The sequence below is a fragment of the Onychomys torridus genome, chromosome 5 (genome assembly GCF_903995425.1).
Source record: "Onychomys torridus chromosome 5, mOncTor1.1, whole genome shotgun sequence".
Lineage (NCBI taxonomy): Eukaryota > Metazoa > Chordata > Mammalia > Rodentia > Cricetidae > Onychomys > Onychomys torridus.
The window spans coordinates 84,823,575-84,846,414 of NC_050447.1; the positions used below are offsets into that span (position 1 = coordinate 84,823,575).

Sequence of the window (22,840 nt, forward strand, 5' to 3'; positions counted from 1 at the left end):
TTGTAAGTTTCTGCATTAACATATCTGAACTTAGATAATTCTCCAATGAGGTCTGAGGGTTGCACTAATCTATACAGATTTAGAGGGCAGTTTTGTACTATGTTCATTTGGCAAAATACTAGTAAGGGTTTTACTTCTTGGTGCCTATGAGCTCCGCAACCATCAGTTCTTGACCAGACGCATAGCATCACATGTGCGTTTTTCTCTTGTGAAGCGGACCTGATGTCCAATCAGAAAGTGGTTGGTTACCCCGTACTTCATGCCACTGTTATCTCCATGGGCACTCCCCCCACCCCATGCTGATCATTAGTGTAGCTTGCAGGATTCACAGCTGGGTGAGACAGGTGATGACTTTTCTTCCCAATCAACCTGCATAGCACCTTCTGGTACCATGAAAGCTAGCCGGTGGGAGGAAGCTTCCTGGGAGTACCAGCTTTGATTTCTCAATGCTTGTGTGAATGGGATAGTTTCCCTGATTTCTTTCTCAGCTTGTTTGTCTTCAGTGTGTAGGAAAACCACTGGTGTGAACTTTGTAACCTGCCACAATGCTGAAAGTGTCCACTAGCTCTAGGAGTTTCCTGGTGGGGTCTTTGGGGTCTGTCATGTGTAGAATCATGTCATCTGCAAACAGGAATACTGACAGCTTCCTTTCCTGTGTGTGTCCCTCTTATTTCCTTCTCTTGTCCTATTGTTCGAGCTAAGATTCCAGGCACTGTTGAACCCACAGCCTTGTCTTGCTCTGTGGGAGTGCTTCAGGTTTTCTCCATTCCCTAGGATTGTGGTTATTGGTTTGCCATACTTAGCCTTTGTTTTTTCGCATGTATTTTTTCCATCCCTGTCTCTCCAGGGTTAATCATAAAGGGTGTTGGATTTTGTGAAAGGCCTTTAATGCACCTAATAAGATGATCATGTAGTTTCTGTCCTTGGATATATTTTTGTGGTCAGTTTTATTTAATGATTTACATATGTTGAACCATCTCTGCATCCCTGGAGTGAAGCCTACTAGACCTCTCTCTCCAGCCCTACTTGGGAGGTGTGTGTGTACATGTGTGTGTGTGTGTGTGTGTGTGTGTGTGTGTGTGTGTGTGTGTGTGAAGGGCATCTTTCTCTCTCACCCATGCCACCACATGGCAGATGGGGTGGTGGGATCAGCTCTCCTGCTCACATACCCTCAGGGTCTTCTCACCTGCATCCCCAACCACAGGGTCAGCTCTTGTATGCTGCTCAGGTGAGGTGCACGCCTGTGGTGATGGGTAGGGCCATCTTTCCCTGGGGGCCATCTCTCCTACTGCAGTATCTGGTGAGAGGCAGGACCAGCTATCCCAGGGCCAGTGAAGGGTGGGTGTGGCTCAGCATATCATGGTTCCAATGACTCCCTGTGCTAACATGGACCATGGACATCATCATAGATCCAAGCTACAGAAGGACTATGGACCTAGATATGGCCTTTGGCAGCAACATGGGCCCAGACATCACCATGGTCCTGGTGGCAGCATGGCCCTAGGGCACCAACATGGTCTCTGACCAGAACCTGGGCATCTCCAGAACCCTTGGTAGTAACAGGAGCCATGGACTCTGGATGACTCCATGGACACCTGGATGATACTGCAGTAGGAGCCATGGACACCTGGATGACTCCATGGCCCCAGGAGGCAGTACAGCCACCCAGATTGGCATGGCCTCTGTAGCAACATGGCCATCAGACACCAACATGGCCCCAAGTGATGGCCTAGACCACAGGCCTTCACACTGCCTGAAGTGACAACAGGAGCCACAGACATCAACAGGCCCCCTTGGCCTCAGACAAAGACCTGGACCTTGGCAATAATCCAGGTCTGGACATCGCCTTGAACCCAGGTAGCTAGCAAGCCATTCACATCGGCCTGTTCCTAATCACCCCCACCTCTTCAGATCTGCCTCTCTCCCCGGCCCATGAACCATTGCGCCTCTGTCTTTTCCATTTCCCCACCCTGCACTTACTCACTATAGTGGTGCCCAACCACCCGGCACCAGGGCTCTTGGTTGGGTCGCAGGTGGTGTCTGGCGGATTCCTGCCTGCCCCAGCCACAAGGCATGGTGTGAAGCTGTTGCTTTTCTTTTCTCATGTGCTCAGGCCTAGAAACCTCAGAGAGTGCTTGGTATGATGGTGACCAAGAAGTCTGGGGCAGGTGAGTGCGGTGGGGGTTGGGCATCTCTGTCTTCCACTGGCTCAGGCCAGGAGAAGACCAGACCCAGCTAATTTTGGTCGATTGTGCAGGCTTCATCCTTTCCCTTACTCTGAAACCAAGAAGTCTGGGCAATGGGGTAGCCATCTGTGTTCTCTGCTGGCTCAGGCCTGCTTGAGAATTATTATTATTATTATTATTTTTTGGTTAGGCTTGCAACTATTTTAATTTAACTTTTTCTTTATTAAGAAATTTTTTATTCATTTTACATACCAACCACAGATTTCCCTCTCTTCCTCCCCCCTCACCCCAGCCTTCCACCTCAATCCACCCTCCATGCCCTCCTCCAAAAAGGTAAGGCCTATCATGGGGAGTCAGCAGAGACTGGTACATTCAGTTGAGTCAGGTCCAAGTCCCTCCCCCTGCATCAAGGCTGTGCAAGGTGTCCCACCATAGGTACTGGGCTCCAAAAAGCCAGTTCATGCACCAGGGATGGATCTTGGTCCTACTTCCAGGGTCCCCTTAAGCAGATCAAACTACACAACTGTCTCAATTATGCAAAGGGCCTAGTCCAGTCCCGTGGAGGCTCCTCAGCTGTTGGTCTAAAGTTTCTGAGTTCCCACTAGCTTGGTTTGGTTGACTCTGTAGGTTTCCCCATCATGATCTTGATGCCCTTCTTCTTCCATCTCTTCAGCTGGACTTCTGGAGCTCAGCCTGGTGCTTGGCTGTGGATCTCTCCACCTGCTTCTATCAGTTACTGGATGAAGGCTCTATGATGGCAGTTAGGGTATTTGAGGAGGCCCACAAAGGTTTCCTAGTGAGATCTGAGCTTGCTTTACTCAGCAGAGTTGCATTAGAGGATTGCTTGACCATGTACATGGTTTCTAGGTGTTGGAAGGGTCTACACTTGCTGAGCTAGCAGGAGGTCTTTTGCTCCACCCCTTGGCATTCCTATAAATAGCCCTTTAGAAGAGACAGAGGGGCCAGCGGATATGATCCAGGCCCTCCCGAGGCTATCCTGTGTTTGTATCTGTTTCTCTCCCCTCTGTCCTTCTGTCTACTATCTCTTATCTCTCATTTCTCAAGAGCACCCTGGGGTAAAATGTGGGAGCTGATCTCCCAGATAGGCTCCCACAGGTATTCACTGATCTGATTACTGGGATAAGCCAGTATCACCCTTTCCACTATTGTTAGTAGTCTAGGCTGGGTCATTCTTGTGGATTCCTGAGAACTTCCCTGGCACCCTGTTTTCCCCTAGCCCCATGATGTCTCCCTCTATCAAGGTATCTCTTTCATTGCTCTCCCACTCCATCCCTGTTCCAGCTCGACCATCCTCTTCCCTTTTGTTCTCATCCCCCATCCCCTCCCCTCTGTTGCCCACCCCCTCACTCCCAGTTCACTCATGAAGATCTCATCCATTTCCCTTTCCTGCGTGGGAGATTTTAATTACTGCTTCTATCTCATTTGTAGTTTTGTATCTTTTAAAATTATTTGCTTTATCTTGGTTTAATTGTGGTAGGTCAAATACATCTAGAAATTCACTCAGTTCTTCCAGATTTTTCCAAGTTAGTGGGCTATAAAAAATTTAAACTACATTCTCATGATCCTCTGAATTTCCTCTGTGTCTATTGCAATCTCTCCTTTTTCACATATAATTATATTATATTGAATTTTCTTTGTATCTTTTGGTTAACTTGGTTAAAGATTTATTAATTTTGTTTATCTTTTCACAGACACAAGTCTTTGTTTCATTGATTCTTTTTATTGTTTTTGGTTCATTTCTACTTCACTAATTTCTGTCCTGATCTTGGTTATTTCCATCAGTCTGATGCTCTGGGGATTGGTTTATTCTTTCTCTAGTTCCTTAATGTTTGTCTCTTAAGATCTTTGAGTTTTGAAATGTAGGCATTTAGAGCTGTAAGCATCCTTCTTAAGAAGACTGCCTTCATTGTGTTCCACAGGTCTGGGTACATTGTTTCCATTTTCATTTAATTCTAGGATTTAAATTTTTTTCTTCTCAGTTTCTTCAAAGACCCACTCACAATTCAATAGTGTGTTGCTACATGAGTTTGCATATTTTCTGTAGTTTCCCCAGCTATTGATTTGGCTCTATGTCATCATGATCAGGTAGAAAGTTCGACATTGTTTCAGTTTTCCTGTATTTGTTGAGACTTGTTTTATGTCTTAATATATGACTTATTTTTAGAGGAAGTTCCATGAGTTACTAAGAAAAATGTCTATAATTTGGTGTTTGGGTGGAATGTGCTATAAATATCTCTTAGGTCCATTTCACCTATGATATCATTTAATTCCTGTTTCTTGATTCACTTTTTATATGGATGATATGTCTAATGGACATATTTCCTTTAAAAAAAATTTTTTTTTGAAAGAAAGTTTTTTGTGTAACAGCCCTGGCTGTTCTGGAACTCTCTTTGTAGACCAGGCTGTCTCAGAACTCTTGGAGATCCTCTTGCCTCTTCCTTCCAAGTACTGGGATTAAAGGCATTGTGCCACCACACCTGCCTCATGTATTCTTAACTTTTATTAGTTGTATGTATTTTAGAAGTACAACATGATATTTAAATATGTTCATATGCAATGGAATTATTATAATTACTAAGTATGCCATTATCTTGCAGAGTTACCCTTTAGAAATATAAATCTTCAGAGGCGCATTAAAACAATTTTAACTGTTAAGCCACATATTGTTGATGGTGATTTTTCTTCATCCTATACTGTTTGATTCACTAGTTGGTTCAGCATGTCCGTAGAAATAGACATACTGGTTTTTGTTTGCTTGTCTTTTGAGACAAGGTCTCACTCTGTGGATGAGGCTGGTCGGGAACTCAGTAGTCCAGTCTTGCCTCCTGTATCTACTTTCTAAGTGCCAAGGTTACAGCAATATGCTTCTATGCATAGCGGTGTGTCTTGAGAACAATCCTAAGCCAATAATTGTATGCAGTCGGTGTCCTGTCTCAGTTTCAGTGTTAATGTACCATTCTACTCTGATGTCATCGTTCTCTAAGAAGCAAGCTGTGTAAGAACCCTGCAGTCATTTGAGGGAGCACGAGACACATTCAGTGTTTACGTTTTCCAATCTGTGCAGGACTTGCAAGTGTCCAAAGGGGTTGAGAGCAAATCTTGAGGAAGGGATGAGGCCGAACAACTCTGCAATGGTGACTCTTGTAGGACCTCACCCCAAGCGCCCTCAAGTGGCAAATCTAACAAGCAGCAGAATGAAGTCACAAGGAACTGCACCCCACACCTCTCAAAGCCCAAAAGGCAGCTGTGAATTCACGGGAAATCCTAGGAGCTGGGTGAGTTGAGTAATCATTCTTCCTTTGACTTTTAATGTCCTGGCATCACTTAGTGCTTAATTTGGGTGAACTACTGATTTTATTTAGTTGACTTCTGCTTAGTAAGACAAGGTCACAATAATGTTCATAAGGAAAAGAGGAAATTTATAACTAAAAAAATTCAGAGGAGGAGTTGGTCTAGGGGGAGAGGTTGGGAGGAGTGGAGGGAGGGGAAACTGCAGTTGGGATGTAATGTATGATCAAAGAATAAAAGTAAAAACAAACAACAACAACAACAAACTTGCCCTAAGCTCCATTTTCAGTAGATACTGCTCATCGTTTGTGTTAATACTTGTAAACAGATAGACACAGATTGGCTTCTTAAACTCTACCCTTACAGTAGGGGTTAGAAATAGGTGTGAGTGGGGTTATAGGAGTCCTGACGTGTTTTAACAAAGACGTGCAAGTCTTCTTATTAAAAAAAAAAAAAAAAAAAAAAAAAAAAAAAAACTTTCTACTAATTTCTTTCTAAAGTCTGAGGATCAGGAAAAAGCAAGGAGGAAACTGGTCAGCTCAGTGCATTCTCTGCTCCATGCTTTGCGCCGAGAAGCAAGGAGGACAGCATTATTAGAGAAAGAGCTAACTGGGTAAGCTCCTGTGTTTCAAGTTCTTCAACCGTTGTTTGACCTGACTATAATTGTATGAAAATCTCTCCACAAATTCATACTGAAAGTACAGCACTCTACCATGGACTTCAGGTACCCAGTGTGCATCCTAAACCTTTTTGAATGTCAAAATCTTACATTTACACTTTAATGATTTTAAAAAACAGTAAGAATAATGCCAACTACATTCTTCCTCATCTACCTTGAATTTTTATTTCTGCGGATTTTATCATCCATTTCCTTTATTTTATACTAATAACAACTTGATTCAAAAGAAAAGAGGGTCAAGTTTGTTTCACATGGATTTTCATTATCAATAATTAGTACAAAAAGCGGGAACATATACTACAATTATATCACACAAAAAGATTTTTATTATTAAAACTTTTATTGTTGAAGGTATCATATATACACATAATATGTTTTGATCAGATCCACCTCCATGTCTCTCCTTCCATCGTCTCCCTGTGCCTCCTCCATCACATCTTCCTCCACACTTCATGTACTTTATTTTAGACATGTCAAGTCTCTTTGTGATGCTTATATGAGGATGGGTGTAAGACCATCTACTGGAATATGGCTAGCTTTTCAAGAACTGCATTCTTAAAGAAAACTGTTTCTTCTTCCCCCAGCAGCCATTAATTGCCAATAGCTCCTCATCTAGGGGTGGAAGTCTGTGAGCCCCTGTGCTAGAGAGTTTTATGCCAGCTTGACACATAAAGTCATCTGAGAGGAGAAAACCTCCATTAAGAAAATTCCTCCAGAAGATCAGGCTGTAGGCAAACTTGCAGGCCATTTTCTTGATTAGGGATTGATGGGGGAGGGCCCAGCCCTTGTGAGTGGAGCCATGCCTTGGCTGGTGGTCTTGGGCTCTGTAAGAAAGCAGCCAAGCAAGCCATGGGGAACAAACCAATAATCAGCACCCCTCCATGGCCTCCTCATCAGCTCCTGCCTCCAGGTTCCTGCCCTGCTCCTATCCTGGCTTCCTTCTATGATGGACTGTGATGTGGAAGTGTAAGCCCAGTAAACGCTTTCCTCTCCAACTTGCTTTTTGGTCATGGTGTTTCATCACGACGATAGGAACACTACCTAGGACAGCCCCTTCTGTTTTTGCTGGGTCTTTGACTGGCTTGATCATGTGCAGGTCTTGTGCATGTTGTCACTGCTGCTTTGAGTTCACGTGTGCAGCAGTCCTGTTGTGTCCAGACAACACTGTTTTGCTGCATGCAGATATCCACTACTATGGTTCTTGCAATCTTTCCTCTTTCTCTTCCGAGGTGGTCCCCAAGCCTTGGAAAGGAGAGAATGTGGTATATATGTCTCAGTTAAAGTTGAGCACTCACAGTCCCTTATGCTTTGCATCTTGGTCACTGTATTAATCACCATCTACTGCAAAAGAAGTTTCTCTGATGAGGGTTGAGAGACACATTCATCTATGGGTATGAAGATAAGAATGTAGAGGAAATTGATTGTGTCACTATGTCCATTTAGCACATTAATAGTACTAAGTTTTCCCTTAGGGCCTATGACCTAGCCAGGCGTAGATTTGGGACCAGTTAACAATAGTAGACATGAGCTCAGTCTTGTGGTGTAGGATTTAACTGTTGCACCAGAGGACGTTTCATGACCAGTGGACATTTCATGACCAGTCATTACTGTAGCTCTTAGGAGTCATGGCTGGGTAAGACTGTTGACTACTTCTGGTAGCATGCATAGACTTTTTCAGGTAGATTTCTCCATGAACCATGCATGAAACAAGTAGGTGGTGTCTCCAGCAATAGGTTTTTCTATAAGGTTCTGGAGAGTAACTAAGAGCAATGGCAAGCATCTGTAGTGTTTGGAGGAAGTCTATGGTACCCCACTGGTCAACACTTCAAAAAGAGGTAACCCATACCTGGCAATGGGTTTTATTCTATAGATAGTCTATGGTATCTGGGAGGGGCATTGTTTCCTCTTTACAGTGTAACTCCATTTAAATTCCTTATATTTATGTATATGCATATATTTTATGAAGTTTCTATGGTGACAGATTTTCATTTGTCATTTTCAAGGGCCTACAGTTTAGTTATCTCTCCCAGCATTCCCTCCTCTACACTGCCCTCCCATCCCCAACTCCATTTAACTTTCCTATTCCATTACCCCTTTCTCTGCTTCATGGTATGTATACTCTATTCCTCTTCCCTTGAGATCCACAAATCCAAAGCCCTTGACTAGTTTCCTGCCTTCTGTGGACACTCCCAATTTAAACACATGTATCTACAGAGTCAAAGCTAGCATCCATGTATAAGACAGAACATGCAGCATCAGTCTTTCTGGGTCTGGGTCACCTCATTCAGAATGATTATTTCCAGTTCCATCCATTTCCCCAAACTTTTGATTTTTCTTTATAGCTGAATAAAATTCCATTGTGTATAGGGACCACGTTTTCATTATCCACTCATGAGTTGATGGGCATCTAGGCCTTTTTCATGTTCTAGCTATTGTACATGGAGCAGAAATGAACATGGATGAGCATTTATCTCTGTACTAGGATATAGGGTCTTTTGGGACTATGCTCAGGATCATTTCTAGCATTTTGAAGAATATCCACCTTGATTTCCATAATGGCTGTACAAGTTTACACTTTCACCTTCAGTGAGTGATTGTTTTCCTTCCCCACATTCATGCCAGCATTTATTGTTTTTCTCTTCTATTTTTTTTTAAAACAAAAACCAAAAACTTAGCCTTTCTGAATTAGGTAAGATGAAATCTCACATTAGTTTTTAATGTTCATTTCCCTGATAACTAGAGATACTTAACATGTAAGGTATGTTTCTCAGCCATTTGTATTTCTTCTTTAAAATCTCTGTGTTCATTCTACATCTTAGTTACTGTTCTATCCCTGTGAAGAGACACCGTGATCAAGGCAACCCTTATAAAGGAAAACATTTAATTAGGGGCTTGCTTAGTTCATTATTATTACGGCAGGGAGCATGGTGGCATGCTTTGTGCTGGAGTACTAGGTGAGAGCTACATCTAGAATCTGCATGTGGGGGCAGAGGCAAGGAGAGAGAGAGAGAGAGAGAGAGAGAGAGAGAGAGAGAGAGAGAGAAGATGGAGACAGACAGAAGGTGGGGGTGCTAGCATGAAGTGAAAAACTTCTTCCAACAATGCCACACCTACTAATCCTTCTCAAATAGTGCTACTCCCTGGTGACTAAGCATTCAAATATATGAGCCTATGGGGGCCACTCTCATTCAGACTACCTCATTCTACTCTCTGACCCTCATAGACTTATAGCCATATCATAATGCAAAATGCATTGAGTTCAACTTCAAACATCCCCATAGTCTTTCAGTCTCACTCACTTGGCCCCTAGCTCAATTGTTTGCATCAGCTTTCTGTTGTTGATGGTTTCGTGCTGTTTTTAATTGGGTTGTTTGTTTTCTAGGTGTTCAGGGTTTTTTTTTTTTTTAATATTCTTTGTATATTCTGCAAAGCTGATAAATAGTTCCCCCACTCTATAGGCTGCCTCTTCACTTGGCTGATAGTGTTCTTTGCTATACAGGAGTTTTTGGTTTCACAGGGTTCCATTTATTGTTGATATGAATGCCTGCATTATTGGAGCCCTGTTCAGAAAGTGCATCCCTGTTCCAATGAGTTCAAGAGTATTCTCCCACTTCCTCCTCTCTCTGCTTGTATGCCTGTGCATCACATGGGTGCCTGCTGTCCTTGGAGGCCAGAAGAGGGCATTGGATTCCCTGGGACCTGTGGGTGCTGAGAATTGAACCCAGGTCCTTTAGAAGGCAGGCAGTGCTCTCAACCACTGGGCCATCTCTCCAGTTTTGGGATGTTAATTTTGTAACCTGTCACAATGCTGAAAGTGTAGCTCTAGGAGTTTCCTGGTGGGGTCTTTGGGGTCTGTCATGTGTAGAATCATGTCATCTACAAACAGGAATACCTTGACAATTTCCTTTCCTATGTGTGTCCCTCTTATTACCTTCCCTTGTCCTGTTACTCAAGCTAAGATTCCAGGCACTGTTGAACCCACAGCCTTGTCTTGTTCTGTGGGGTGCTTCAAGATTTTCTCCATTCCCTATGATTGTGGCTATTGGTTTGCCATACTTAGCCTTTATTATGTTGCCATGTTCTCTCAATCCTCATTCTTTTCAGGGTATCATGAAGGGCTGCTGTATTTTGTCAAAGACTTTTCTCAGCATCCATTGATATGATCATGTGATTTCTGTCCATGAGTCCATGCGTGTGGAGAATTACATTTATTGAGTGCTCCATTTTTTTTTAACCTTTTCTTCCCACTGCTTTCCAATTTTCTACAGGTTCCATTTTGCTGGTGAGGCTTTCCACTGAAGTCTTCTTTGGCTTATTGAGTTTTTCATTTCCAGCGTCATTTTAGTTTGGGTTCTCCAGCAGTTCTCTGCTTAATTCTATTTTGTGTTTGCCTTGGCATCTGCATTTCATTCATTTCTTTGCTTTTATTTCTTGGAGTGTGTTCATATCTTCCTTGAGTTGTTTGGACATGGTTATAATAATTCTTTTATCTGAAAGTTCTCCCAGGCTGTTCTCATTGGAGTCCATTATTACAGGATTGACAACTTGTGGAATAGACGTGTCTTGGATTTTTCTAAGTTTCTTCTTTGGGGATGGTACTCTATATCTGTATTTGTTGGTTTGGTGTGAGTGTGGGCCTGAGGTGATGGTCTGGGGATGGATTACCTGTCAATGTGGGAGCTAGAGGACCTAAGTTCTATCTCCAGAAGCCACTAGGAAAAAGAGAGAATTGAGTCCTGGAAGTCATCCTCTGACTTCCACACATGTGTGTCCTCAAACAATAAATATAATATTAAAAAAAACTTTTAAAGAATCTTCAAGTCTATTTTTCTAAAAAAGACACTTAACTGTAATTCTGTGTGGTGTAGGGAAATAGAAGAAAGGGGTGTAGATGTCAATACAGATGTGTTTCTCTCAAGTGTTTTCAGTCTGCAGTTGACCTCGGTCAGAGAGCTTGTAGACACAGAAGGCTGAACTGTGTATGGGGCCATATGTACAAAAGCTCATATATGTCCTGAACACAAAGAATGACACAATCTCATGCTTCCCCTACCAGACCAAAACCGAAGTGTTTTCTGGGATCTCTGCTGCCCCCATATACAGCTACCATTATACCTACTCTCTGAGTAGCTGAATTTGTTTGCTGAGTGTAATTAGTATTCTCTTCCCACTTAACTATTTCTGTACATGGTTTTTATTTCATGTGTTTAGTCAATATTGTGTTAGCAAAGCTTTGTAGTTTAAAAAACGTCTCAAGTCTTTACTCTGTGGACTTCCTCCCTTTCAAGCTTTTTCTGTCTTACTTCCCCTCTCTATAGAAATTTTGAGGACCCTTTCTGTTTATTTTCAACTATGAATGTTCTTGATGGCTTGTGTTTTGTGCTGGGACTGTGCTCAGAATGTGGCTTAGAAACACAGCCTCTAGTACTGTTCTACGCCTCCCAGCCTCCCGGATGCTTTCTTGTGTGTACTTTCTTTTCTTTTTGTAGACCATATTCTATCATTACCAAAGCATGTTTTTATAAATATTTTGAAAACATTATATAGAAGTATACTTATCTTCTTCATCTTGGCTACTGACTTCTGGGTTCTAGCTAATAGTTAATGTTCTATGTTAACTCACTGAAATGGATAGTAATTATTATAAAATTCTGTATGTAGTTATAATATTAACTATGCATATCAATTGTCCCGGCTAGTCTTATGTCAACTGGGCACACACTAAGAGGAGGGAACTTCACTGAAAACTGCCTCTGTGAGATCCAGCTGTAGCAGGCCAGCCTGTCAGGCATTTTCTTAAATTAGTGACTTATGGCCAGCCCACTGTGAGTAGTGTCACCCCTGGGCTGGTGGTCCCAGATTCTATAAGAAAGCAGGCTGGGTTGGGGATTTAGCTCAGTGGTAGAGCACTTGCCTAGCAAGTGCAAGACCCTCGCTTCGGTCCTCAGCTCTGGGAAAAAAAACGAAAGAAAGAAAGAAAGAAAGAAAGCAGGCTGAACAAGCCAGGAAGAACAAGCCAGTAAGGAGCATTCCTCCATGGCCCCTCATCAGTTCCTGCCTCCAGGCTCCTGCCCTGTTTGAATGTCTGTCTTGTCTTCCTGGCTTCCCTTGATGGACGGTGATTCAAGATACACATGCAAAATAAATCTTTTCCTCTCGAAGTTGCTTTTGGTCATAGTGTGTCCTTACAACAATAGTAACCTAAGTAAAACATCAATTATCTAAGATTATAATGTAATCCAAATGGTTTCAAATAAAGTTGCTTTGAGACAGGATTGTGATTTACAGACGTTTCCTATATACAATAGGGTATAACATTTATTTAAACAATTACTAGGTATTTACTCATTAAAAAACTTTCTTCCTTTGCCTTCTTGCAGAATAAAGAAGAACTTGAATATGGCCCCAAAGGAAGGACACAGGTGTGACGGCATAAGACATATTATTCGCAAAGTTTCTAAAGCCAGTCAAGCTGAAATGAATAGTCCAGTTGGCATGCTAAGACTTGAGGTAATATGTAACCAGTTGTGGGATCAAAATTACTTAACCTTGGGAAAAATAAATGTCTGAAAACTTGTAACAGCCAATGAAGACTGAGCTATAGTATTACATACATGATTTCAGGGAAACATGTCTTTTTTCTTTTTTTTAGAAAGGCACAGTATTGATTTTCTTGTTTTAAAATTGGTTTCTGAATAGAGCTAGGCAGCACACCATGATATTGTTAAGATTCACAAGTAGGAAGCCAAACTTTCTGGTAACAGCTTTTTTGGGTCACAGTTAACATGCCATGAAATGTAAACACTTATATTGCAGAATTAATAGCTGTTAGTGCATGTATAATTAAACAATCCTCACCTTCCATATTCTTTAATTTAGGGGGAAATTCTTACAAAGGAAGGATACTGTTCAAAACCTTTTGTGTAGTTGTAGAGAGATTTCCTGGGCTTTTGTGCTTCTCATCAACATCATTTAATGATGTTTAATCAGGGCTGTCTCGGTGTTTTCCAGTTCTTTAAGGAACCCTGACTTCTATAGTGGAAGCCATTCTCTTACGGAGTCTTTTTCAAACCAATCTTTTCCTTTTCCCTTTTAAACTACTCGATTTAGTGGCTTCAGACATTTATTTCCTTTCTGAATCTGTGGTTTGGGAAACTCTGGAGTGCTGTCTGTCTCTGCGCCTCTCAGCTGAAGTTGGAACAGTGTGGTGCCCAGGGTGCTGGGGCCATCTCTGGTTGCTGGAGATGTTGCTGTTATCTGAGGGTTCCTCTTTGCCTGGGGAGGCAGCGGGAACCAGTACAGGAACACCTGGGCTGGAAGGCCGTGTGGGGTGGCAGCTGGAACCTCTCCCCTTCCTCACACTGTGGGCTAGCTCTGTGGCTTGTGTCCTCACGGGGTAGGGTGCGGTCCCAGGGCAGCATTCTGAGACTGTTTCCTAATTTAATGTTTGAAAGTTGTGTGAAATCTTTTAATCAGTCTCTATTCTCTGTGGAATAACTGTGAAAAGATGGCCTGTCCAAAGCCAATGTGTTCTGCTCTTTTGTCTGCAGTGGCTTACCTCTCCCACTTGACCATTTCAGTACCTGCCACTGTTGAGTTGCCGTGACTTCATGATAACTCGAGGCACAAGGTCCTATCAGTATTATCAGGTCCAGGAGGGGCTAAGGTCCCTGGGCTGCGGTTACTGGGAGGGGCTGAGATCCCTGGGCTGTGGTTACTGGGAGGGGCTAAGGTCCCTGGGCTGTGGTTACTGGGAGGGGCCAAGGTCCCTGGGCTGCGGTTACTGGGAGGGGCCAAGGTCCCTGGACTGTGGTTACTGGGAGGGGCTAAGGTCCCTGGGCTGTGGTTACTGGGAGGGGCCAAGGTCCCTGGGCTGTGGTTACTGGGAGGGGCTAAGGTCCCTGGGCTGTGGTTACTGGGAGGGGCCAAGGTCCCTGGGCTGTGGTTACTGGGAGGGGCTAAGGTCCCTGGGCTGTGGTTACTGGGAGGGGCTAAGGTCCCTGGGCTGTGGTTACTGGGAGGGGGGGGGGTAAGGTCCCTGGGCTGTGGTTACTGGGAGGGGCTAAGATCCCTGGGCTGTGGTTACTGGGGGGGGCTAAGGTCCCTGGGCTGTGGTTACTGGGAGGGGCTAAGGTCCCTGGGCTGTGGTTACTGGGGGGGGCTAAGGTCCCTGGGCTGTGGTTACTGGGAGGAGCTAAGATCCCTGGACTGAGGTTACTGGGAGGGGCTGAGATCCCTGGGCTGTGGTTATTGGGAGGAGCTAAGGTCCCTGGGCTGTGGTTCCTGGGGGGGGGCTAAGGTCCCTGGGCTGTGGTTACTGGGAGGGGCTGAGATCCCTGGGCTGTGGTTACTGGGAGGGGCTAAGGTCCCTGGGCTGCGGTTACTAGAGTACTGTTCTCTGAAACAATTTCTCTCTACGCGGGGATTTCAGAGCTCAGGAGATCAGCCGGCATCACCCACACACTATATTCTGCTAACCCATCACACCCTTCCCACCTCACAGACATAGATGGGAGATACATAGGAGGTACTACCCTCATGAGACTTCAATGAGAAATCAGCCCTCAGTGTGGGGATGATTCTCCAGGGCTCTTGGCTGAATCCTCTGGGTACTTTCTTCTACTTCTTCCTTTTTTTTCCCTAGAAAGAGAAATTGCCTATGTTTGTATCTGAGTACAGAGAACTTCTAATGTCCAGGGGCCTCATTCACTTCTCTCTCTCTCTCTCTCTCTCTCTCTCTCTCTCTCTCTCTAATAAATATGTGGGTATATATTCAATTATACATATATGTATAGTTGAAACTGTTTTGGATGCTATTAATCCAAGTGGATAAGCTGTGTTTTGTTACTTCATTTTTTTCAAGGGATTGAGTCTTCTTGATTTTTATTGGGATTCATGATACTATAAGGCCACTTTTGCAAATCTCTCTGAGATAACTTCTCACCTTGGAATGCCTGGGGCACCGTACCGCACAATGCCTCCAAGACTGTTGTAACCTTATGGTTTATCTATGAACTACAGCACCAGTTTACACGGTTCTGAAGTCTTAGCATGTAGTCCTAGTCGTGGTCATGGGTGGGTCTTCATACCATGTTTTCTCAGCAGCAGCCTGGGTTTGATGTCATTTCAGGAGACATTGATTTTTGAATTATGTGGCGATTTGGCTTGTGTGGATGTTACACACAGGAAGCAAGCATTTGAGCCAGTGTCTGCTGGCTCCTTTATGTGTCACCTCTCCTTCCTTCTCACATCAGTTCCACTCCCGGCTGCCCTTGGCTGAGTCCTGGCTCTGCCAGACTTCCTTATCATTTCCCACTGGCCTTGAAGTCCTTACCACTTCTAGTTTTTCTAAGCCTAGGGACTGCCACACTCATACCTTGCTCTTCTTTTGATTATTAAATAAATTTATTTAGTTTACATCCCATCCACAATTTCCCCTCCCTCATTCCCTCCCAATCCCTCCTCCTACCCCCTTCTGTTCCCACCCCCAATCCACTCCTCCTGCTTTTCTGTTTAGGAAAGGGCAGGTCTCCCAAGAGTGTCAACAAAACATTTCTTATCAAGCTGCAGGAAGACTAAGCACCTCCCATGTATTAAGGCTGGGCAAGGCAACCAAGCATGAGGAGTAGGTTCCCAAAAGTCAGTAAAAGAATTGGAGACAGCTCCTGTTCCCACTGTCAGGAGTTCCACAAGAGGACCAAGCTACATAACTGTAACATACATGTAGAGTGCCTAGGTCAGACCCATGCAGGCTCCCGGGTTGTCGGTTCAGTCTCTGTGGGCTCCAGTGAACCCAGGTTAGTTGATTCTGTAAGTTTTCTTATGGTGTCCTTGACCCCTCTGCCTCCTACAATCCTTTCTCCCCCTCTTCTGCAGGATTCACCAAACTCCACCTAGTGTTTAGCTGTGGGTTGTTTCTGCATCTCTTTCCATCAGTTGCTAGATGACACCTCCCTGAAGACAATTGGGCTAGGTACCCATCTGGTCACAGGAGATGGCCAGTTCAGGCTGTCTGCTGTTGCTAGGAGTCTAAACTGGGGTCTTCCTTGTAGATTCCCTTGTGTCAGGTTTTTACCTGACTCCAAAGTGCCCCCCCCCATTTCCAGTAGTCTCTTTCGGTACTCTCTGCCCTCACCCCCAACCTGATCCCTCATGTTCCCTTCACTACCCACCCTCAGTCCCCTCATGAAATCTCATCTATTTCCCCTTTCCAAGGAGATCTGGGTGTCCCTATGTGAACCCTACTTGTTACCTAGCTTCTCTGGGGCTGTGGATTGTAGCATGGTTATTCTTTATTTTATAGCTAATATCCACTTAGGAATGAGTACATATCATGTTTATCTTTCTGGGTCTGGATTACCTTGCTCAGGATGATGTTTTCTAGTTCCATCCATTTGCCTTCGAATTTCTTGGTATCCTTGTTTTTGACAGCTGGTATTACTCCATTGTGTATATACCACATTTTCTTGATCCATTCTTTGGTTGAAGGACATCTAGTTTTTTTCCAGGTTCTGACTACTACAAATAAAGCTGCTATGAACACAGCAGTTGAGCAAGTGTTCTTGTGGTATGATTGAGCATCTTTGGGTATGTGCCCAAGATTGGTACAGCTGGGTCCTGTGGTAGATTGAATCCCAGTTTTCTGAGAAACTGCCACACTGACTTCCCAAGTAGTTGTAGAAATTTGCACTCCCACCAGCAATGGAGGAGTGTTTCCCTTGCTCCACATCCTCTCCAGCATGAACTGTCACTTATATTTTTTATCTTAGCCATCCTGACGGGTATAAGATGGAATCTCAAAGTCCTCAAATCCAAAGAAACACTGGTCTTTTTTGATTTGCATTCCCTTGATGGCTAATGTTGGACATCATAAATGTTTCTCAGCCATTTGAGATTCTTATGTTGAGAATTCTCTGTTTTGATCTGTACCCCATTTTAATTAGATTATTTGGTTTGTTGATGCCTAGTTTCTTTAGTTTTTTTTTTATATATTTTGGAAATCAGCCCTCTGTTAGATGTGTGGTTGGTAAAGATCTTTTCCCATTCTGTAGGTGCTGTTTTGTCCTATTGATGGTGTCCTTTGACTTACAGAAGCTTTTTAATTTCATGAGGTCCCACTTATTAACTGTCAGTCTTACTGTCTGTGCTATTGGTGTTTTGTTCAGGAAGTTGTCTCCTGTACCAATGTGTTCAAGATTATTCCCCAATTTCTCTTCTATTAGGTTCATTGTATCTGGATTTATGTTGAGGTCTTTGATCCACTTGTATAGTTAGAGTTTTCCTGCCTGGCCCAGTCAGGACAAATCTCTCTTACCCACCAGTCCCACAGTTGCTCAGACCCAACCAAGTAAACACACAGAAACTTATATTGCTTACAAACTGTATGGCTGTGGCAGGATTCTTGTTATCTACTTCTTCTATCTTAAATTAACCCATTTCTATTAATCTATACTTTGCCACGTGGCTTATGGCTTACCGGTATCTTTCCATGTTGCTTGTCATGGAGGCGGCTGGCAGTGTCTGTCCTCCCCAGCCTTCTACCTCCCACAATTCTCTTCTCTGCTTGTCCCACCTATATTTCCTGCCTGGCTACTAGCCAATCAGCATTTTATTTATACAGTGATATCCACAGCACACTTGGACTTGAATTTTGTGCAGGGTGATAGATATGGATCTTTTTGCATTCTTCTACATGCCAACATTTAGTTATACCAGTACCATTTGTTGAAGATGCTTTCTTTTTTCCATTGTGTATTTTCGGCTATTTTATGCTGATACCATGTGGTTTTTATTACTATAGCTCTGTAGTAGAGCTTGAAATCAGGGATGGCGATACCTCCAGAAGTTCCTTTATTGTAGTACCTTCTTCTTAAATTACACTGTTCACTATTAAAAATCTCAAACTCCTTCTTGTTAATTTTTGTATGTATTACACAAATACTTACACAAATGTAAATCAGATTTGAAGATGTGGAATGGGAGAGGGATTGCCTAGCATGTGCCAGGACCTGCTTCCAAACCCCAAGTAAGAGGATGAATCTAAATAGTTTATAACTTTATGAGTTTATTTTAATTTGAACTAGTGTGCGTGTGACTGAATGTGGGTATGTGCATAGAAATGATGGTACCCTTTGAGGCCAGAAGAGGGCAGTGTATCCTCTGGAATCAGAGTTATAGGAGGTTGTGATCTGCCAACCAAGGACTGGGAACCGAATTTGGTCCTCCATGACAGCAGAAAGTGCTCTTAACCCCGAGCCATCTCTCCAGCCCCTATAAATATAAACCCTTTAACAGCTGGTGCTGACTTTACATATTCAAACCTGCAGCATACTTTCTCATGCACTTGAACTGTTCTGAGTTACTGATGCAAAACCAGAGTATTCAACTCAGACTGGGTCATTGGATTCGGGTTTCAAATAACACACCACTTTCATTTGTTTTAGGGAGAAGCAGCAGCAAAAGAAAACTTAGTGTGTGTCCGAGAGAATCCAAGCGCCGCAGTCCTAACTCAGATGGAACTTGACATGAAAGATATTGAAGCGGCCATCTCTGAAGAGAACACCCAAGAGCGCTTGGTTAAAAGAGAACTGGAAATCTGGAAGAAGCTCTATCGAGGAGAGATAGAGAATATAGATGGCATGCCATTGGAACTGAGGGTGTAAGCTCCTGGCTCGCCATGAAAGCACAATGCTCGGGGAACCCGTTCGTGAGATTAGTAGACTGTGAAAGCTTTCTAGACAGTGTAATTCTGGGAAATGTGTTGATAAATGAGCCTCCTTTAAAATGTTGGTCCAAAACAGTTTTTATTTCTCCATTTTTCATTACATATGGCATGTCCTACTTTACTGTTCTCACAGAGTTGATTTAATCACTTTGATCTTTAATTGTTTATGGAAATCTCTAGGTGACAGTTTGTATTATTGTAAGTTGTATGATTATAGATTAAATTTTCAGAGTTCCCATAAATATAAACAGCAAAAGTTTAACTGTTTTTGGAAGATTATAACCCAAGCCTTCATTTGCTACTGACGCTCCTGGGCACATTCTGGCATTGGTAATTTAACGTTCCTGTGATTTTCATTGTGACCACTAAAGGGAGCATGCACAGTGGCTGCATGAGTCTCTCCCCGAGAATGCTTTGTTGAACTACAGGAAAGGACCAACCCAGAGCCGAAGGAAAGCAGAAATCCCAGAGTGGGTAGAGTAAATTCCTTGTTCAGTACGGGCAGGAGTGGGTGGCCAACAACCGGCCACTGCTTTGGACCTCAACTTCATGTTCTGATCCTGAGACCCAAACACTTCCAGCCTAGGAGTGGATGAACAGATGAAGAAAACTGATTATTTTCCTTGGGGAGTTCTAAAAATATCTGCAGATTAGTTTAATAAATACAAATATTCTTGCCTGTTTTTCCAGTTTAGTTCAATCAATTCTATGTATTTTAGGAGTAAAAATGATTCATTAATAAATTTATGCCTAATGAAATGCCTACTACTATAAGGAAATTGACACACCTTCACCTTATATACTTCTAAGTACAAGTATTTTCTTTTTTATTGAGTTAGTTCTTGGACAACTTCATACATGCATATAATACATCCTGGTCACTCTATCCTGCCACCCGTACTCCCTCTCATCCCTATCAATCTCCTTTCTTCCCTACTTGCCTTTTGGGACCCCTGTAGTTGAACCGGGGCCTCCTATGTGACCATTGGATTTGGAACCTGGTAATGTCATGAATAGGCACACAACTGAAGTCAAGGATTCCTGACTCCCCTAAATAGTTCAGCAGTGAGGGGTGGGGTCCCCTGAGCCTCTCAGGTATCACTCTTTTTTTTTTTTTTTTTAAAGTACATTGGTGTCGGATCTTGGAGCTACAGACAGTTGTAAGCTGTCATGTGGATGCTGGGAATTGAACCCGGGTCCATTTGGCAGGGCAGTCTGTGCTCTTAACCGCTGAGCCATCTCTCCAGCTCTGGGGGTCCCATTCTTGGGCAGACCTGGTGCAGGCATCTGCAGTTGTTGGGAGTGCTTGACTGTGATGTTTGTCCTGTTCAGAAGACAGCATTTCGGAGCTTTTCTTCCTGATTTCCGTTTGCAGTGTTTCCCCAAGCCTTGGAGGGAGATGGCAAAAATGTTGTGTTTAGGAAGAGCAGTCAGGCATCATTTCCTCTCCGCACGGTAGGTACAGTGCTCCCAGTGACGCTCTGAAGGGTCTTCTCTGAAGATCCTTCCACAGGCCGCAGGGCTCCTCCTAACGTGTTCTGCTTCGCGTTTCATTCTGGAACCTCCTCAGAACCGTATAGGCCTCTTTAGAATGATTTTGAACCTACAGTTGCTTACAGTAAGCATGCTCCGATAGGTTTTCAGTGTTGAGACATCATTACTCAATGAGATGCCGCACTTCTTATGACATTAAAATCTGCTCCTCTAGGAAAAAATGAGATTCTCAGTTTCTGCCCTTGGCAACTTCACAGCTCTATTCCAAGTAAAATGGAAGGCAACGCGAACCTCCGGGGCACTGGGAAGCACCGGTCTGAACTGCTCCAGAAGAGCCCAGCCTTCAGCTCTCTCCCACTGAAAGGTTCAGAAGAGTGTGGGAGTCCGTGGAATTTTCCTGTCAAGAGAAAATCCCCTGATGATACCAACTGCAAATTCAGGGCAGCTGGGGACATTCCTGACTGGGCTTAGGGTTTTTCTTCTGGGTTTCAGCTTTCTGGTATGATTCTTATTTTTAATTTATTGAAATACTGATCTGTTTAATGGACTTGTGTTTGATTGCATATGACCACAATAATGGGTATTAATTACAAAAGAAAACAAAGTTTGAAATTTACTGAAAAGGGCCTGGGGCTCTCACTGTCATGAGATGTACCATTCTTAATTTAATAAAAAAAATTTAAAGGATATATTTAACTTTTTTTTTAATCCACACTTACATTAGACTTTAGAAAATAATGTTACCTGTAACCACAGGCATACCTGAAGTGTCCTGGCTCAGCTTCTCAGAGGCATCAGGCTAGTTATGCATTATAACTGTCTTAGAGCTTGCCTGTACCTTTCCAAGTTCACTACCTCAGTCATAACTGAATGCTTAACAGAAAGACACATAGCTTGTATGGATATTTGTGTTTAAAGGAATTTGAGATGGATGCTTTTTCTGAATTAAGTAAAATTACAATACTAAAAAGACTAACTTTTTTTGCCATTTTTCTTAAATAAAATATATTTCAGTTGCTCTTTACTGATCACATCTTTGCTTATATAAAATATTTTATTGCTGCATACTTTCTATTAAATACTTTATAATATACTTTTAATACTAATTATATTTATAATTAATAAATAGTTTTCTATTAAATACTTTTTAAATACTTTAAGCAAATAGTTGAGGTTTCAAGATGAAGTTCACATAATGTCTATCTTGCCTTTGCTTGAATGAACAATGGCTCAGGTAGCTGTGACACCAAGAACCTTTAAATAGCAGGTAGGGCAAGAAGTGAATCACTGCTCTCTACCCAGGAAGCCCTACAAGCCTGTACATAGCCCCATCCCCCGGAGCAGACCGGAAAGCCCCATCCAACCTTACAGTGGCCATATGTGTCATCCTTCATAATAAACGTGTGTTGTAGAATATTATTCAAGGCATGTTACTTTTGCTTATGCTCTGGGACATTTATTTAATGATGCAAAGATGTGTTTGATTAAATAAAATTCAGGAGGCTGAGTCAGCAACTAGCTGACAGGAAGTGGTAGGGAGGAGCCTACCCTATCACTTTTTAAGTGGACACTAGGAGAAGCACAAGGGCTTTTTGTAGGAAACGAGCAAGGAGAGAAGGTGAGCTACTTGCTATTTGTTATGCCCAGATCTCAAGGGATCCCCTCCCTCTAAACAACAACAACAACAACAACAACAAAAAAAAAAACACCATGGAGATTAAATCCCATATGTAAAAGCAAAGAGCCTTTATTTCAAGCTCAGAGCTTGGACTCTGTCTGAAGCATCAGTGAGAGCAGAGAGTCCAGGTGGGGTTTTTAATCATAGCAGATGTTGGGGTGAGGGGATTTCCAGGGTTCAGGACCCTGATTGGCTGACATTTGTCTAGAGTTATAGGGAATGTTTGAAATGTCAGGTATTTCCCCTTAGATGCAGGCCCTCCCTGGGTGGGGTCAACTCATGGCTTCTCCTGGATCCAGGTGTTGCCTGTCAGTAAGCCTGTCACAGAAGCTGTGTTGGGCCTCTAAGCCTGTCGGGGCAGCTGTGTGGTCAAGCTGTTTTGGGGCTTCTCACATTATTCAGCCTATCTGAGGAGCAGATTCCACCTTAACCTTTGATTCTTGAGTTCTTTAGAGGGACAGAGATTTAGTTAAGTTCCCCTCATAACTTTGAGAGAGTCAGTGCCTGAGGGAACAGAATTCCCTCAGGCTACAGCTCTTGCAGCCTAACCACTGCTGGAAGCCGAGGAGTTGCAGTTGCTGGTTCAGACAGTCTCGACAAAAGGCAGCAACCATTTAAAACAAAAAAAGGGCAACATTAGTGTTTGACCAATTTTTGACCTAGAGAAAAATTTCATAAAACATTTCAATAAAATACAAAAATGCTGCGTGTGATTTTTACTCTTTGTGGTTATTATTAGATTATCTGTTTCTGTGTGCATTAGCTCATAG

At 43.0% G+C, this 22,840-nt stretch overlaps 1 protein-coding gene across 1 annotated transcript in view; it reads left to right on the plus strand.

The window, feature by feature from the left end:
* The window catches only part of LOC118584605, a 36,071-nt gene extending 17,235 nt beyond the window's left edge, over positions 1 to 18,836 (plus strand). Inside the window, exons 6-9 of the mRNA XM_036188881.1 lie at positions 5,272 to 5,482; positions 5,996 to 6,108; positions 12,555 to 12,684; positions 18,618 to 18,836. Of these exons, the coding sequence (XP_036044774.1) occupies positions 5,272 to 5,482; positions 5,996 to 6,108; positions 12,555 to 12,684; positions 18,618 to 18,836 (673 nt within the window). The remainder of the gene's footprint in view (positions 1 to 5,271; positions 5,483 to 5,995; positions 6,109 to 12,554; positions 12,685 to 18,617) is intronic.
* Positions 18,837 to 22,840: the final 4,004 nt, after the last annotated feature.